Source organism: Oncorhynchus mykiss, chromosome 28 (genome assembly GCF_057628025.1).
Source record: "Oncorhynchus mykiss isolate SJ-2025 chromosome 28, ASM5762802v1, whole genome shotgun sequence".
NCBI lineage: Eukaryota > Metazoa > Chordata > Actinopteri > Salmoniformes > Salmonidae > Oncorhynchus > Oncorhynchus mykiss.
This window is the reverse complement of record NC_143049.1, coordinates 9,419,524-9,437,096: the sequence shown is the minus strand read 5'-3', so window position 1 is coordinate 9,437,096 and position 17,573 is coordinate 9,419,524. Positions and strand designations below refer to the sequence as shown.

The 17,573-nt window shown below is 44.6% G+C and overlaps 1 protein-coding gene across 1 annotated transcript in view; it reads left to right on the top strand.

Annotated features, from left to right (window-relative positions):
* dnah9l (dynein, axonemal, heavy polypeptide 9 like) overlaps positions 1 to 17,573 on the top strand; it is a 91,684-nt gene that overhangs the window by 63,432 nt on the left and 10,679 nt on the right. Inside the window, exons 64-79 of the mRNA XM_090224753.1 lie at positions 9,064 to 9,165; positions 9,282 to 9,416; positions 9,488 to 9,661; positions 9,818 to 9,950; positions 10,258 to 10,360; positions 10,505 to 10,627; positions 10,745 to 10,949; positions 11,407 to 11,571; positions 11,669 to 11,809; positions 11,966 to 12,136; positions 12,221 to 12,343; positions 12,421 to 12,614; positions 15,687 to 15,835; positions 15,935 to 16,062; positions 16,223 to 16,360; positions 16,473 to 16,562. Coding sequence (XP_090080879.1) covers positions 9,064 to 9,165; positions 9,282 to 9,416; positions 9,488 to 9,661; positions 9,818 to 9,950; positions 10,258 to 10,360; positions 10,505 to 10,627; positions 10,745 to 10,949; positions 11,407 to 11,571; positions 11,669 to 11,809; positions 11,966 to 12,136; positions 12,221 to 12,343; positions 12,421 to 12,614; positions 15,687 to 15,835; positions 15,935 to 16,062; positions 16,223 to 16,360; positions 16,473 to 16,562 — 2,274 coding nt within the window. The remainder of the gene's footprint in view (positions 1 to 9,063; positions 9,166 to 9,281; positions 9,417 to 9,487; positions 9,662 to 9,817; positions 9,951 to 10,257; positions 10,361 to 10,504; positions 10,628 to 10,744; positions 10,950 to 11,406; positions 11,572 to 11,668; positions 11,810 to 11,965; positions 12,137 to 12,220; positions 12,344 to 12,420; positions 12,615 to 15,686; positions 15,836 to 15,934; positions 16,063 to 16,222; positions 16,361 to 16,472; positions 16,563 to 17,573) is intronic.

The following is a 17,573-nucleotide window of genomic DNA, read 5'->3' as shown; positions in this document are numbered from 1 at the left end:
TACACCCCACACAGTAATACACAATGCTGAATACACCCCACACAGTAATACACAATACTGTATACACCCCACACAGTAATACACAATACTGTATACACCCCACACAGTAATACACAATGCTGAATACACCCCACACAGTAATACACAATGCTGAATACACCCCACACAGTAATACACAATACTGTATACACCCCACACACTAATACACAATACTGTATACACCCCACACAGTAATACACAATACTGTATACACCCCACACAGTAATACACAATACTGTATACACCCCACACACACTAATACACAATACTGTATACACCCCACACAGTAATACACAATACTGTATACACCCCACACAGTAATACACAATACTGTATACACCCCACACAGTAATACACAATGCTGAATACACCCCACACAGTAATACACAATGCTGAATACACCCCACACAGTAATACACAATACTGTATACACCCCACACACTAATACACAATACTGTATACACCCCACACAGTAATACACAATACTGTATACACCCCACACAGTAATACACAATACTGTATACACCCCACACACACTAATACACAATACTGTATACACCCCACACAGTAATACACGATACTGTATACACCCCACACAGTAATACACAATACTGTATACACCCCACACAGTAATACACAATACTGTATACACCCCACACAGTAATACACAATACTGTATACACCCCACATACTAATACACAATGCTGTATACACCCCACACACTAATACACAATACTGTATACACCCCACACAGTAATACACAATACTGTATACACCCCACACACTAATACACAATACTGTATACACCCCACACAGTAATACACAATACTGTATACACCCCACACAGTAATACACAATGCTGAATACACCCCACACAGTAATACACAATACTGTATACACCCCACACAGTAATACACAATGCTGAATACACTACACACACACTAATACACAATACTGTATACACCCCACACAGTAATACACAATGCTGTATACACCCCACACAGTAATACACAATACTGTATACACTCCACACAGTAATACACAATGCTGTATACACCCCACACAGTAATACACAATACTGTATACACCCCACACAGTAATACACAATACTGTATACACCCCACATTCTAATACACAATACTGTATACACCCCACACAGTAATACACAATACTGTATACACCCCACACAGTAATACACAATACTGTATACACCCCACACAGTAATACACAATACTGTATACACCCCACATACTAATACACAATACTGTATACACTCCACACACACTAATACACAATACTGTATACACCTCACATAGTAATACACAATACTGTATACACCCCACACAGTAATACACAATGCTGAATACACCCCACACAGTAATACACAATGCTGAATACACCCCACACAGTAATACACAATACTGTATACACCCCACACACTAATACACAATACTGTATACACCCCCCACACACTAATACACAATACTGTATACACCCCACAAAGTAATACACAATACTGTATACACCCCACACAGTAATACACAATACTGTATACACCCCACACAGTAATACACAATACTGTATACACCCCACATACTAATACACAATACTGTATACACCCCACACACTAATACACAATACTGTATACACCCCACACACTAATACACAATACTGTATACACCCCACACAGTAATACACAATACTGTATACACCCCACATACTAATACACAATACTGTATACACCCCACACAGTAATACACAATGCTGAATACACCCCACACAGTAATACACAATACTGTATACACCCCACACAGTAATACACAATGCTGAATACACCCCACACAGTAATACACAATACTGTATACACCCCACACAGTAATACACAATACTGTATACACCCCACACAGTAATACACAATGCTGAATACACCCCACACAGTAATACACAATGCTGAATACACCCCACACAGTAATACACAATACTGTATACACCCCACACACTAATACACAATACTGTATACACCCCACACAGTAATACACAATACTGTATACACCCCACACAGTAATACACAATACTGTATACACCCCACACACACTAATACACAATACTGTATACACCCCACACAGTAATACACAATACTGTATACACCCCACACAGTAATACACAATACTGTATACACCCCACACAGTAATACACAATACTGTATACACCCCACACAGTAATACACAATACTGTATACACCCCACACACTAATACACAATACTGTATACACCCCACACAGTAATACACAATACTGTATACACCCCACACACTAATACACAATACTGTATACACCCCACACAGTAATACACAATACTGTATACACCCCACACAGTAATACACAATGCTGAATACACCCCACACAGTAATACACAATACTGTATACACCCCACACAGTAATACACAATGCTGAATACACTACACACACACTAATACACAATACTGTATACACCCCACACAGTAATACACAATGCTGTATACACCCCACACAGTAATACACAATACTGTATACACTCCACACAGTAATACACAATGCTGTATACACCCCACACAGTAATACACAATACTGTATACACCCCACACAGTAATACACAATACTGTATACACCCCACATTCTAACACACAATACTGTATACACCCCACACAGTAATACACAATGCTGAATACACCCCACACAGTAATACACAATACTGTATACACCCCACGCAGTAATACACGATGCTGAATACACTCCAAACACACTAATACACAATACTGTATACACCCCTGACAGTAATACACAATGCTGAATACACTCCACACACACTAATACACAATACTGTATACACCCCACACAGTAATACACAATACTGTATACACCCCACACAGTAATACACAATGCTGTATACACCCCACACAGTAATACACAATACTGTATACACCCCACACAGTAATACACAATGCTGAATACACTCCACACACACTAATACACAATACTGTATACTCCACACACACTAATACACAATACTGTATACACCCCACACACTAATACACAATACTGTATACACCCCACACAGTAATACACAATACTGTATACACCCCACACAGTAATACACAATGCTGAATACACCCCACACAGTAATACACAATGCTGAATACACTCCACACACACTAATACACAATACTGTATACACCCCACACAGTAATACACAATACTGTATACACCCCACACAGTAATACACAATACTGTATACACCCCACACAGTAATACACAATGCTGAATACACCTCACACAGTAATATACAATGCTGAATACACTCCACACACACTAATACACAATACTGTATACACCCCACACAGTAATACACAATACTGTATACACCCCACACAGTAATACACTATACTGTATACACCCAACACAGTAATACACAATACTGTATACACCCCACACAGTAATACACAATACTGTATACACCCCACACAGTAATACACAATACTGTATACACCCCACACAGTAATACACAATACTGTATACACCCCACACAGTAATACACAATGCTGAATACACCCCACACAGTAATACACAATACTGTATACACCCCACATACTAATACACAATACTGTATACACCCCACACAGTAATACACAATACTGAATACACCCCACACAGTAATACACAATGCTGTATACACTCCACACACACTAATACACAATGCTGTATACACCCCACACAGTAATACACAATACTGTATACACCCCACACAGTAATACACAATACTGTATACACCCCACACAGTAATACACAATACTGAATACACCCCACATACTAATACACAATACTGTATACACCCCACATACGAATACACAATACTGTATACACCTCACACAGTAATACACAATACTGTATACACCCCACACAGTAATACACAATACTGTATATACCCCACACAGTAATGCACAATGCTGAATACACCCCACACAGTAATACACAATACTGTATACACCCCACACAGTAATACACATTACTGTATACACCCCACACAGTAATACACAATACTGAATACACCCCACACAGTAATACACAATGCTGAATACACCCCACACAGTAATACACAATACTGTATACACCCCACACACTAATACACAATACTGTATACACCCCACACAGTAATACACAATACTGTATACACCCCACACAGTAATACACAATACTGTATACACCCCACACAGTAATACACAATACTGTATACACCCCACACAGTAATACACAATACTGTATACACCCCACATACTAATACACAATGCTGTATACACCCCACACACTAATACACAATACTGTATACACCCCACACAGTAATACACAATACTGTATACACCCCACACAGTAATACACAATGCTGTATACACCCCACACACTAATACACAATACTGTATACACCCCACACACTAATACACAATACTGTATACACCCCACACAGTAATACACAATACTGTATACACCCCACACAGTAATACACAATGCTGAATACACCCCACACAGTAATACACAATACTGTATACACCCCACACAGTAATACACAATGCTGAATACACTACACACACACTAATACACAATACTGTATACACCCCACACAGTAATACACAATGCTGTATACACCCCACACAGTAATACACAATACTGTATACACTCCACACAGTAATACACAATGCTGTATACACCCCACACAGTAATACACAATACTGTATACACCCCACACAGTAATACACAATACTGTATACACCCCACACAGTAATACACAATGCTGAATACACCCCACACAGTAATACACAATGCTGAATACACCCCACACAGTAATACACAATACTGTATACACCCCACACAGTAATACACAATGCTGTATACACCCCACACAGTAATACACAATACTGTATACACCCCACACAGTAATACACAATGCTGAATACACTCCACACACACTAATACACAATACTGTATACTCCACACACACTAATACACAATACTGTATACACCCCACACAGTAATACACAATACTGTATACACCCCACACAGTAATACACAATACTGTATACACCCCACACAGTAATACACAATGCTGAATACACCCCACACAGTAATACACAATGCTGAATACACTCCACACACACTAATACACAATACTGTATACACCCCACACAGTAATACACAATACTGTATACACCCCACACAGTAATACACAATACTGTATACACCCCACACAGTAATACACAATGCTGAATACACCCCACACAGTAATATACAATGCTGAATACACTCCACACACACTAATACACAATGCTGAATACACCCCACACAGTAATACACAATACTGTATACACCCCACACAGTAATACACAATACTGTATACACCCCACACAGTAATACACTATACTGTATACACCCCACACAGTAATACACAATACTGTATACACCCCACACAGTAATACACAATACTGTATACACCCCACACAGTAATACACAATACTGTATACACCCCACACAGTAATACACAATACTGTATACACCCCACACAGTAATACACAATGCTGAATACACCCTACACAGTAATACACAATACTGTATACACCCCACATACTAATACACAATACTGTATACACCTCACACAGTAATACACAATACTGAATACACCCCACACAGTAATACACAATGCTGTATACACTCCACACACACTAATACACAATGCTGTATACACCCCACACAGTAATACACAATACTGTATACACCCCACACAGTAATACACAATACTGTGTACACCCCACACAGTAATACACAATACTGAATACACCCCACATACTAATACACAATACTGTATACACCCCACATACGAATACACAATACTGTATACACCCCACACAGTAATACACAATACTGTATACACCCCACACAGTAATACACAATACTGTATATACCCCACACAGTAATGCGCAATGCTGAATACACCCCACACAGTAATACACAATACTGTATACACCCCACACAGTAATACACATTACTGTATACACCCCACACAGTAATACACAATGCTGAATACACCCCACACAGTAATACACAATACTGTATACACCCCACATACTAATACACAATACTGTATACACCCCACACAGTAATACACAATACTGTATACACCCCACATACTAATACACAATGCTGTATACACCCTACACACACAAATACACAATGCTGTATACACCCCACACACTAATACACAATGCTGTATACAATCCACACACACTAATACACAATACTGTATACACTCCACACACACACTAATACACAATGCTGTATACACCCTACGCACACGAAATACACAATGCTGTATACACCCTACACACACTAATACACAATACTGTATACACCCCACACACACTAATACACAATGCTGTATACACTCCACACACACTAATACACAATGCTGTATACACCCCACACACTAATACACAATACTGTATACACCCCACACACACTAATACACAATGCTGTATACACTACACACACTAATACACAATACTGTTTAGACCCTACACACACTAATACACAATACTGTATACACTACACACACTAATACACAATACTGTATACACCCCACACACTAATACACAATGCTGTATACACCACACACACACAAATACACAATGCTGTATACACCCCACACACTAATACACAATACTGTATACACCCTACACACACAAAATACACAATGCTGTATACACCCTTCACACCCTAATACACAATACTGTATACACCCTACACACATGAAAATACACAATGCTGCATGCTCTATACACCACACACACACACACACACACACACACACACACACACACACACACACACACACACACTAATATACCATACTGTATACACCACACACACACACACACACACACTAATACACCACACTGTGTACACCACACACACTAATACACTGTACTGTATACACCCCACACACACTAATACACCAATCTGTATACACCAGACACACTCTAATACACCATACTGTATACACCACACATACTCTAATACGCCATACTCTGTATAGATGCACACACACAAACTGAACACGAACATTTGAAGTCAGAAGTTTACATACACCTTAGCCAAATAAATTTAAAATCAGTTTTTCACAATTCCTGACATTTAATCCTAGTAAAAATTCCCTATCTTAGGTCAGTTAGGATCACCACTTTATTTTAAGAATGTGAAATAATAGTAGAGAGAATAATAGTAGAATAATAGTAGAGAATTATTTATTTCAGCTTTTATTTCTTTCATCACATTCCCAGTGGGTCAGAAGTTTACATACACTCAATTAATATTTCGTAGCATTGCCTTTAAATTGTTTAACTTGGGTCAAACATTTTGGGTAGCCTTCCACAAGCTTCCCACAATAAGTTACTCCTGACAGAGCTGGTGTAACTGAGTCAGGTTTGTAGGCCTCCTTGCTTGCACATGCTTTTTCAATTCTGCCCACAAATGTTCTATAGGATTGAGGTCAGGGCTTTGTGATGGCCAGTCCAATAGCTTGGTTTTGTTGTCCTTAAATTATTTTGCCACAACTTTGGAAGTATGCTTGGAGTCATTGTCCATTTGGAAGACCCATTTGCAACCAAGCTTTAACTTCCTGACTGATGTCTTGAGATGTTGATTCAATATATCCACATCATTTTCTTTGCTCATGGTGCCATCTATTTTGTGAAGTGCACCAGTCCCTCCTGCTGCAAAACACCCCCACAACATGATGCTGCCACCCCAGTGCTTCACGGTTGGGGTGGTGTTCTTCGGCTGGCAAGCCTCCCCCTTTTTCCTCCAAACATAACGATGGTCATTATGGCCAAACAGTTCTATTTTTGTTTCATCAGACAAGAGGACATTTCTAAAAAAAAAAACTACAATCTTTGTCCCCATGTGCAGTTGCAAACCGTAGTCTGGCTTTTTTATGGCGGTTTTGGAGCAGTGGCTTCTTCCTTGCTGAGCGGCCTTTCAGGTTATGTCGATACAGGACTCGTTTTACTGTGGATATAGATACTTTTGTACCTGTATTCCTCCAGCATCTTCACAAGGTCCTTTGATGTTGTTCTGGCTGGTATTGATTTGCATTTAGTACGTTCATCTCTAGGAGACAAAACACGTCTCCTTCCTTAGCGGTATGACGGCTGCGATGTCCCATGGTGTTTATACTTGTGTACTGTTGTTTGTACAGATGAAAGTGGTACCTTCAGTCATTTGGAAATTGCTCCCAAGGATGAACCAGACTTGTGGAGGTCTACATTTTTTTTTCTGAGGTCTTGGCTGGTTTCTTTTGATTTTCCCATGATGTCAAGCAAAGAGGCACTGTGTTTGAAGGTAGGCCTTGAAATACATCCTCAGGTACACCTCCAATTGACCAAAATGATGTCAATTAGCCTATCAGAAGTTTCTAAAGCCAGGACATCATTTTCGGGAAGGCACAGTCAACTTAGTGTATGTAAACTTCTGACCCATTGGAATTGTCTGTCTGTTAACAATTGTTGTAAAAATGACTTGCACAAAGTAGATGTCCTTACCGACTTGCCAAAACTATAGTTTGTTAACAAGATATTTGTGGAGTGGTTGAAAAACAAGTTTTAATGACTCCAACCTAAGTGTATGTCAACTTCCTTCTTCAGCTGTGACTGCATGTACAATGACCAAATGCAGTCTTACCTCTGGTTCATTTCATATGCAGCACCTGATCAACGCTATGGAAGAATACTGTTCTTATGCTTGTCATCTTTTTCTCACATTGTTATTTTTCCTTTCTCTCCTACTGCTAATCATAGATGTATGTAAGTATCTCTCTCACCTAATAGCCTGAGGTTGGCTACCACACCCACACGTCTTTTAAGATTCTGTATTACCCTTGTGGATGTTGGCAACTTAAACTGATGTTATGGAATGTGTATTTGTGAGCGTGCTTGTTTCCTCCCCAGGTGTTCTGTGAGGTGGAGGTGAAGAAGCTGTGTCTCTCTCAGGCTAATGCTGACCTGGCTGAGGCCGCAGACAAACTAGAAGCCATTAGGAAGAAACTAGCTGTGGGTCTCTCTCTCTCTCTCTCTCTCTCTCTTCCCCCCCCCCCCCCCCCCCCCCCCCAAACACACACATTTTCCCTTAACTGTGTGTGTGTGCGTCCGTGTGTGCGCGTGTGTAGGAGTTGGACTGTAGTCTGGATACCCTGACTGCTGCATTTGAGAAGGCTACCTCTGAGAAGCTTCGCTGTCAGGACGAGGTCAACCACACCAACAAAACCATCGAACTGGCCAATCGCCTCGTCAAAGGACTCGAGGTGATGCTACTTGGGAAAGTTTCCCAACATTAACAGTACGTTTTATCCACTGGATAATGTGTGTGTTTCAGTCGGAGAATGTGCGTTGGGCCCACTCTGTAGCCGGGTACCATGAGCAGGAGGCGACTCTGTGTGGAGACATTCTGCTGACTGCAGCCTTCATCTCCTACGCCGGATCCTTCTCTAAGAAGTACCGCAGAGAACTACTGGAGAACCTCTGGATGCCCTTCCTACGTGGCCAGAAGGTCCTGCTCTCCTCTCATCTCTTACTCTCTCTCTCTCTTATGCTCCCCCTCTCCTATTCCCCTCCCCCTCTCAGATACCCATCCCCATGACAGAGGGGTTAGATCCAGTGTGTATGCTAAAACACCTCTCCTCCTCTCGTCTCCTCCCTCTCTCAGATCCCCATCCCCATGACGGAGGGGTTAGATCCAGTGTGTATGCTGACTGATGATGCTACCGTGGCTCAGTGGAACAACGAGGGGTTGCCGGGAGACAAGATGTCCACTCAGAACGCCACCATCCTCACCAACTGTGAGCGTAGAGAATGTTTTATACTTTCTACACCTTTATGTCCATGCTACAGATGTAAGATCTTAATTTGACCACACTGTGGCAGGAGAGCATTCCTGCAATTTGAGGTTTAACAGGGCTTCTGAAGATTGTAATTTCCACTTAGAAATTTCAGACTTGATTCTCCCTTACAAAAATGTCCATGAATTATGTTAACTCACATATCCTGTTGTCGCAGGATTATGCTGTAGCAAACTGGCTCAAATTAAGATCCTACATCTGTAAACGTATTGCAATTGTAACATGTTCCTCCTTTGTGTGCGCCCAGGTGAACGCTGGCCACTGCTTATTGACCCCCAACTGCAGGGCATCAAGTGGATCAAGATTCGTTATGGCAACAGCCTCAAGGTGGTCAGCCTGGGAGAGAAAGGGTGAGATTGCTCTCCTCTCCTCTGTGTCATCCCTCCATCCTACTCTCCCCTCTCCTGAATGGATCTCCCTAACAGGTGTATCTGTTAAGCTTGCTCTCTCTTCTGGTATGTTTGATGTGTTCTACCTAAAGCCCATTTCCCCAGGTATGTGGATGTGATAGAGCAGGCTGTTGTGACTGGAGACACTGTCCTCATAGAGAATCTGGAGGAGTCCATCGACCCTGTCATAGACCCTCTACTGGGACGACACACGATCAAGAAGGGCAGGTAACACACACACACACACACACACACACACACACACACACACACACACACACACCACATCATCATCAAAAAATGCAGGTATAATGCACACTCCTCCTCTCTCCCTCTCTCTCCCAGTTGTATAAAGGTGGGGGATAAAGAGTGTTTCTTCCACCCAGCGTTTAGGCTGATCCTCCACACTAAGCTGGCTAACCCCCACTATAAGCCTGAGATCCAGGCCCAGACCACCCTCATCAACTTCACTGTTACAAGAGACGGCCTGGAGGACCAGCTGCTGGCTCAGGTGGTCAATCTGGAGAGGCCCGACCTCGAGCACCTCAAGGTGGGATAGATGGCTATGTCCCCTGTCCTTCCTGGCTCTCTCAGCCTCTTCCTTCTTGACCTCACATGGTCACAAAATGACACTTGAAGTTTGGTTGTGTTCGGTTCCTGCATAGTCGTGGTCTTGTATAGCTCAGACAGAGAGTAGGGTGTTTGTAACACCAGGGTCGTGGGTTTGATTCCCGGGGCCACCCACATGTTGCGAAATTATTTATTTTAGTGAAGTTTGTTTGTTGTGTTGCGGTTGTATTGTGGTTGTATAACGGTTGTATAACGGTTGCATAACAGCTGTGTAACGGTTGTGTTGTGGTTGTATAACAGTTGTATAACGGTTGTGTGTGGTTGTATAACGGTTGTGTTGTGGTTGCATAACGGTTGTGTTGTGGTTGCACAACGGTTGTGTTGTGGTTGCATAACGGTTGTGTTGTGGTTGCATAACGGTTGTGTCGCGGTTGCAGAGTGACCTGACCAAGCAGCAGAACCTGTTCAAGATAGAGCTGAAGCTGTTGGAGGACGAGCTGCTGGGCCGTCTCTCTGCTGCTGAGAGCAACTTCCTAGGAGACAACGTCCTGGTGGAGAAACTAGAGACCACCAAACACACGGCCGCGGAGATCGAGATGAAGGTGAGACAGAGGTTTAAGGATAAAGGAAGATAACTTAGACAGACTACATAGCCAAATCGCTTGGTCCTGATTGCCAATATGCTGTTTTGGGACGTAGGTTCTGGAGGCGAAGGTGAACGAGGTGAAGATCAACGAGGCCAGAGAACACTACCGCCCCGTAGCAGTCAGATCCTCTCTGCTCTACTTCATCATGAACGACCTCAACAAGATCAACCCCATGTACCAGTTCAGCCTCAAGGTTACCAACAGCACTTTTTTATTTCATTTAACCTTTATTTCTACAGGTAAATCAAGACCTGTCCAAATGGACCAGTACAGACCAGTTAACGACCAGATTACAGCGTTCTAGCTTATCTAGGCTTGTCTTTGTCTTTCACTGTCTCCCTCCCTGTAGGCGTTTAATGTGGTGTTCCACAAGGCGGTGGAGCAGGCAGAGGTGTGTGAGGACGTGAGGAGCAGAGTCAACACTCTAATAGACGGCATCACCTACTCCACCTTCAACTACATCAGCAGAGGCCTGTTTGAGAGAGACAAACTCACCTTCACCGCTCAACTCGCCTTCCAGGTGTGTCTGTGGGGGGGGGGGGGGGGGGGGTCTCTCTGTGTGTGTCTGTGTGTTAGTTCTAATAGTGTGTTCCCTGTTCCCCAGTTGTTACTGATGAGTAAGGAGATAGACGTACGAGAACTAGACTTCCTGCTCCGCTTCAACATCGACCACAGCTACATCTGTCCTGTAGACTTCCTCTCCAACCAGGCCTGGAGCGCCATCAAGGTACACACACACACACAGTATCAAACACAAACACACACACACACTTACAAACATGTATTTCCCCTCTTCTCCTCTAGACAATGAGTTTCACTGATGAGTTTCGTGGTTTGGACCGGGACATCGAGGGCTCCCCTAAACGCTGGAAAAAGGTGGTAGAGTCCGAGTGTCCGGAGAAAGAGAAGTTTCCTCAGGAGTGGAAAGCAAAAAGTTCCCTGCAGAAACTCATTATGATGAGAGCCCTGAGACCTGATAGGATGACTTACGCTGTCAGGTGACCGCACGCCAACAATACCCACCACCTCCCAACACACAGTGGATAGTTGAGGGACATACAATGTACCTTAGCTGGCCTCCTGTCCTTTTTACTCCTTACTGCCGCTTTCTCTCCTCTCCTCTTCTCTACCTCTCCTCTCCCTCTCCTCTTCTCTACCTCTCCTCTCCCTCTCCTCTCCCTCTCCTCTTCTCTACCTCTCCTCTCCCTCTCCTCTCCCTCTCCCTCTCCTCTTCTCTCCCTCTCCTCTCCCTCTCCTCTCCTCTTCTCTCCCTCTCCTCTCCCTCTCCTCTTCTCTACCTCTCCTCTTCTCTCCCTCTCCTCTCCCTCTCCTCTTCTCTACCTCTCCTCTCCCTCTCCTCTCCCTCTCCTCTTCTCTCCCTCTCCTCTCCCTCTCCTCTCCTCTTCTCTCCCTCTCTTCTCCCTCTCCTCTTCTCTACCTCTCCTCTCCCTCTCCTCTCCTCTCCTCTCCCTCTCCTCTCCCTCTCCTCTCCTCTCCTCTTCCTCTCCTCTACCTCTCCTCTCCCTCTCCTCTCCCTCTCCTCTTCTCTCCTTCTCCTCTCCCTCTCCTCTTCTCTCCCTCTCCTCTCCCTCTCCTCTCCCTCTCCTCTTCTCTCCCTCTCCTCTCCCTCTCCTCTTCTCTCCCTCTCCTCTCCTCTCCCTCTCCTCTTCTCTCCCTCTCCTCTTCTCTCCCTCTCCTCTCATCTCCCTCTCCTCTTCTCTCCCTCTCCTCTTCTCTCCCTCTCCTCTCCTCTCCCTCTCCTTTTCTCTCCCTCTCCTCTTCTCTCCCTCTCCTCTCCCTCTCCCTCTCCTCTCCCTCTCCTCTCCCTCTCCTCTCCCTCTCCTCTCCCTCTCCTCTTCTCTACCTCTCCTCTCCCTCTCCTCTTCCTCTTCTCTCCCTCTCCTCTCCCTCTCCGCTCCTCTACCTCTCCTCTACCTCTCCTCTCCCTCTCCTCTTCTCTCCCTCTCCTCTACCTCTCCTCTCCCTCTCCTCTACCTCTCCTCTCCTCTCCCTCTCCTCTTCTCTCTCTCCTCTCCTCTCCTCTCTCCTCTCCTCTTCTCTACCTCTCCTCTACCTCTCCTCTACCTCTCCTCTTCTCTACCTTTCCTCTCCCTCTCCTATCCCTCTCCTCTTCTCTACATCCTATCCCTCTCCTCTCCCTCTCCTCTCCCTCTCCCTCTTCACTCCCTCTCCTCTCCCTCTCCTCTCCTCTTCTCTCCCTCTCCTCTCCCTCTCATCTTCTCTACCTCTTCCTCTTCTCTCCCTCTCCTCTCCCTCTCCTATACCTCTCCTCTACCTCTGCTCTCCCTCTCCTCTTCTCTACCTCTCCCTCTCCTCTCCCTCTCCTCTTCTCTCCCTCTCCTCTCCTCTCCCTCTCTCTCCTCTCTCTCCTCTCCCTCTCCTCTCCTCTCCTCTCCCTCTCCTCTCCCTCTCCCTCTCCTCTTCTCTCCCTCTCCTCTTCTCTCACTCTCCTCTCCCTCTCCTCTCCCTCTCCTCTTCTCTACCTCTCCTCTCCCTCTCCTCTTCCTCTTCTCTCTCCCTCTCCTCTCCCTCTCCTCTCCTCTACCTCTCCTCTACCTATCCTCTCCCTCTCCTCTTCTCTCCCTCTCCTCTACCTCTCCTCTCCCTCTCCTCTACCTCTCCTCTCCTCTCCCTCTCCTCTTCTCTACCTCTCCTCTCCCTCTCCTCTCCCTCTCCTCTTCTCTACCTCTCCTCTACCTCTCCTCTCCCTCTCCTCTTCTCTACCTCTCCTCTACCTCTCCTCTACCTCTCCTCTCCCTCTCCTCTTCTCTCCCTCTCCTCTACCTCTCCTCTCCCTCTCCTCTACCTCTCCTCTCCCTCTCCTCTCCCTCTCCTCTTCTCTACCTCTCCTCTCCCTCTCCTATCCCTCTCCTCTTCTCTACATCCTATCCCTCTCCTCTCCCTCTCCTCTCCCTCTCCCTCTTCACTCCCTCTCCTCTCCCTCTCCTCTCCTCTTCTCTCCCTCTCCTCTCCCTCTCCTCTTCTCTACCTCTCCTCTTCTCTCCCTCTCCTCTCCCTCTCCTCTTCTCTACCTCTCCTCTTCTCTCCCTCTCCTCTCCCTCTCCTCTACCTCTCCTCTACCTCTGCTCTCCCTCTCCTCTTCTCTACCTCTCCCTCTCCCTCTCCTCTCCCTCTCCTCTTCTCTCCCTCTCCTCTCCTCTCCCTCTCCTCTCCTCTCCCTCTCCTCTCCTCTTCTCTCCCTCTCCTCTTCTCTCCCTCTCCTCTCCCTCTCCTCTCCTCTCCCTCTCCTCTCCTCTCCCTCTCCTCTTCTCTCCCTCTTCTCTCCCTCTCCTCTCCTCTCCTCTCCCTCTCCTCTCCTCTCCTCTCCTCTCCTCTTCTCTACCTCTCCTCTCCCTCTCCTCTTCCTCTTCTCTCCCTCTCCTCTCCCTCTCCTCTCCTCTACCTCTCCTCTACCTCTCCTCTACCTCTCCTCTACCTCTCCTCTCCCTCTCCTCTTCTCTCCCTCTCCTCTACCTCTCCTCTCCTCTACCTCTCCTCTCCCTCTCCTCTTCTCTACCTCTCCTCTCCCTCTCCTCTTCTCTACCTCTCCTCTACCTCTCCTCTCCCTCTCCTCTCCCTCTCCTCTCCTCTCCCTCTCCTCTCCTTTCCTCTCCCTCTCCTCTCCCTCTCCTCTCCTCTCCCTCTCCTATCCCTCTCCTCTTCTCTACATCCTATCCCTCTCCTCTCCCTCTTCCTCTCTCTCCTATCCCTCTCCTCTCCCTCTTCTCTCCTCTCCCTCTTCAACTCCTCTCCTCTCCTCTCCTATCCCTCTCCTCTTCTCTACCTCTCCTCTCCCTCTCCTCTCCCTCTCCTCTACCCCTTTACCTCTCCTCTCCCTCTCCTCTCCCTCTCCTCTCCTCTTCTCTACCTCTCCTCTTCTCTCCCTCTCCTCTCCCTCTCCTCTTCTCTACCTCTCCTCTCCCTCTCCTCTCCCTCTTCCTCTCCTCTTCTTTCCCTCTCCTCAAATTATAATGTAATTATAATGACGATCATTCTCCCTCCCCATACCCCCCCTCTCACTCTATCTCCCTCTCTCTTTCTGTGTGTAGGAACTTTGTGGAGGAGAAGTTGGGGGTGAAGTATACAGAGAGGAGGAAGACCGAGTTTGCTAAGTCCTTCAGAGAGAGTGGCCCCGCCTCGCCTGTCTTCTTCATCCTGTCTCCCGGAGTAGACCCTCTCAAAGACGTGGAGTCACTGGGTAACACTAAGACAACTGATTTTGTAATGTAAATATCACTGTAAATCTGAATGAACATGATATACACACACTGAGAAACTATTGTTCCCATGGTAACAGGCAGGAAGTTAGGATTCACCATAGACCTGGGGAAGCTCCACAATGTGTCTTTGGGTCAGGGCCAGGAGGCTGTGGCTGAGGTTGCCATGGAGATGGCTGCTAAGGAGGGACACTGGGTCATCCTACAGGTATGGCAATCTTGCTATATACTGTGCATAAGATATAGTTCAATCCTTCATTCATCATTGCATCCATCCATTCACTGTTTCATTAATCAATGTATTAGTTTGTTCATGCAAACATCTGTTCATCCATCAATCAATCCATTCATTAATTTATCTCTGTCAGAATATCCACCTGGTGGCTCGCTGGCTGGGGTCGTTGGAGAAGCTTCTGGAACGCTGCTGTGAGGGCAGTCACCAGGACTACAGAGTGTTTATGAGTGCTGAGCCTGCCCCTACACCACAGGAGCACATCATCCCTCAGGTAAACACACACACACACACACACACACACACACACACACACGCATGCATTTATAATAACACTGTGTGTTTTCCTAATTGAAAAGTGTGTTTGTTCTCCTCTCCTGACTCAGGGCATCCTGGAGAATGCCATCAAGATCACTAACGAGCCTCCCACTGGCATGCATGCCAACCTCCACGCTGCTCTGGACAACTTTGACCAGGTAAAGGAATGTGTGTGTGCATGTCTGTCTGTCCATTGGTGTTAGGGATGGGCAATTGAAATCAAATGTTTGATTCTCGCTTCATAACAGCATCCAGTAATAGATCATTTATAAACAGTTTGTTCACAATTTACTAATTGTTGTTTGTACATTTGTAAATGTTAGCAAGCTATATATAGTTATTTACTAAACTTTCAAATTGATTACTGGATCATTTATTAGATATATACATTTATAATCCATTTACTAATCATTAGAAAAACTACAGCGGTGTTTTAAGTAACTAAGTAAAAATACTTTAAAGTACTACTTTGGATTATCCGTACTTTACTTGAATATTTATATATTTTTTTTAAACTTTTACTTGACTACGATCCGAAAGAAAATATGTGCTCGTGACATTTCGAATGTCACGGATCCCTCCGGAACATTCACTACGCACACCTGACCCCTATTCCAAGTGATTCATATTTGAATAAGTGTGTCCTTGGTTTAACAGTGTGCTGTCGATTTTTGTTACAATGTCCGTTGGTGCGTGTGAGTACCTGTGCTGTGTGTTTTTGGATTTCGTGCCATTGTGGTTTGAAGAAATGATTACAGGTCAAGTCCCGTGTGTTAATCATTGACTCTTTTGTTTTGGATTTCTAGCGTGTGTTTTGGAACGTGTTTGTTTGGTCTTCGTCCCCGAAGCGTTTACAACGCACGCTGTAATTTGGGTAAACTAAAACCCCTGTTACGCATTCCTGCGCCTGTCTTCCGACCCTTTATACCATCGCGACATCGATTGCTCAGGCAGGACAGCAAAACGGTCAAATTCATACATTTATTAAAATAACTCATCCCTACTGCCTCTGATCTGGTTTGTAAAATATTGTTAGACTGTGCCCCTGGCTTTCCATAAATAAATAAAAACAAGAACATCTGCATAATATAAGGAATTTGATATATAGACTTTGCTTTCCCTTTTGATACTTAAGTACATTTAAAACCAGATACCTTTAGACTTTTACT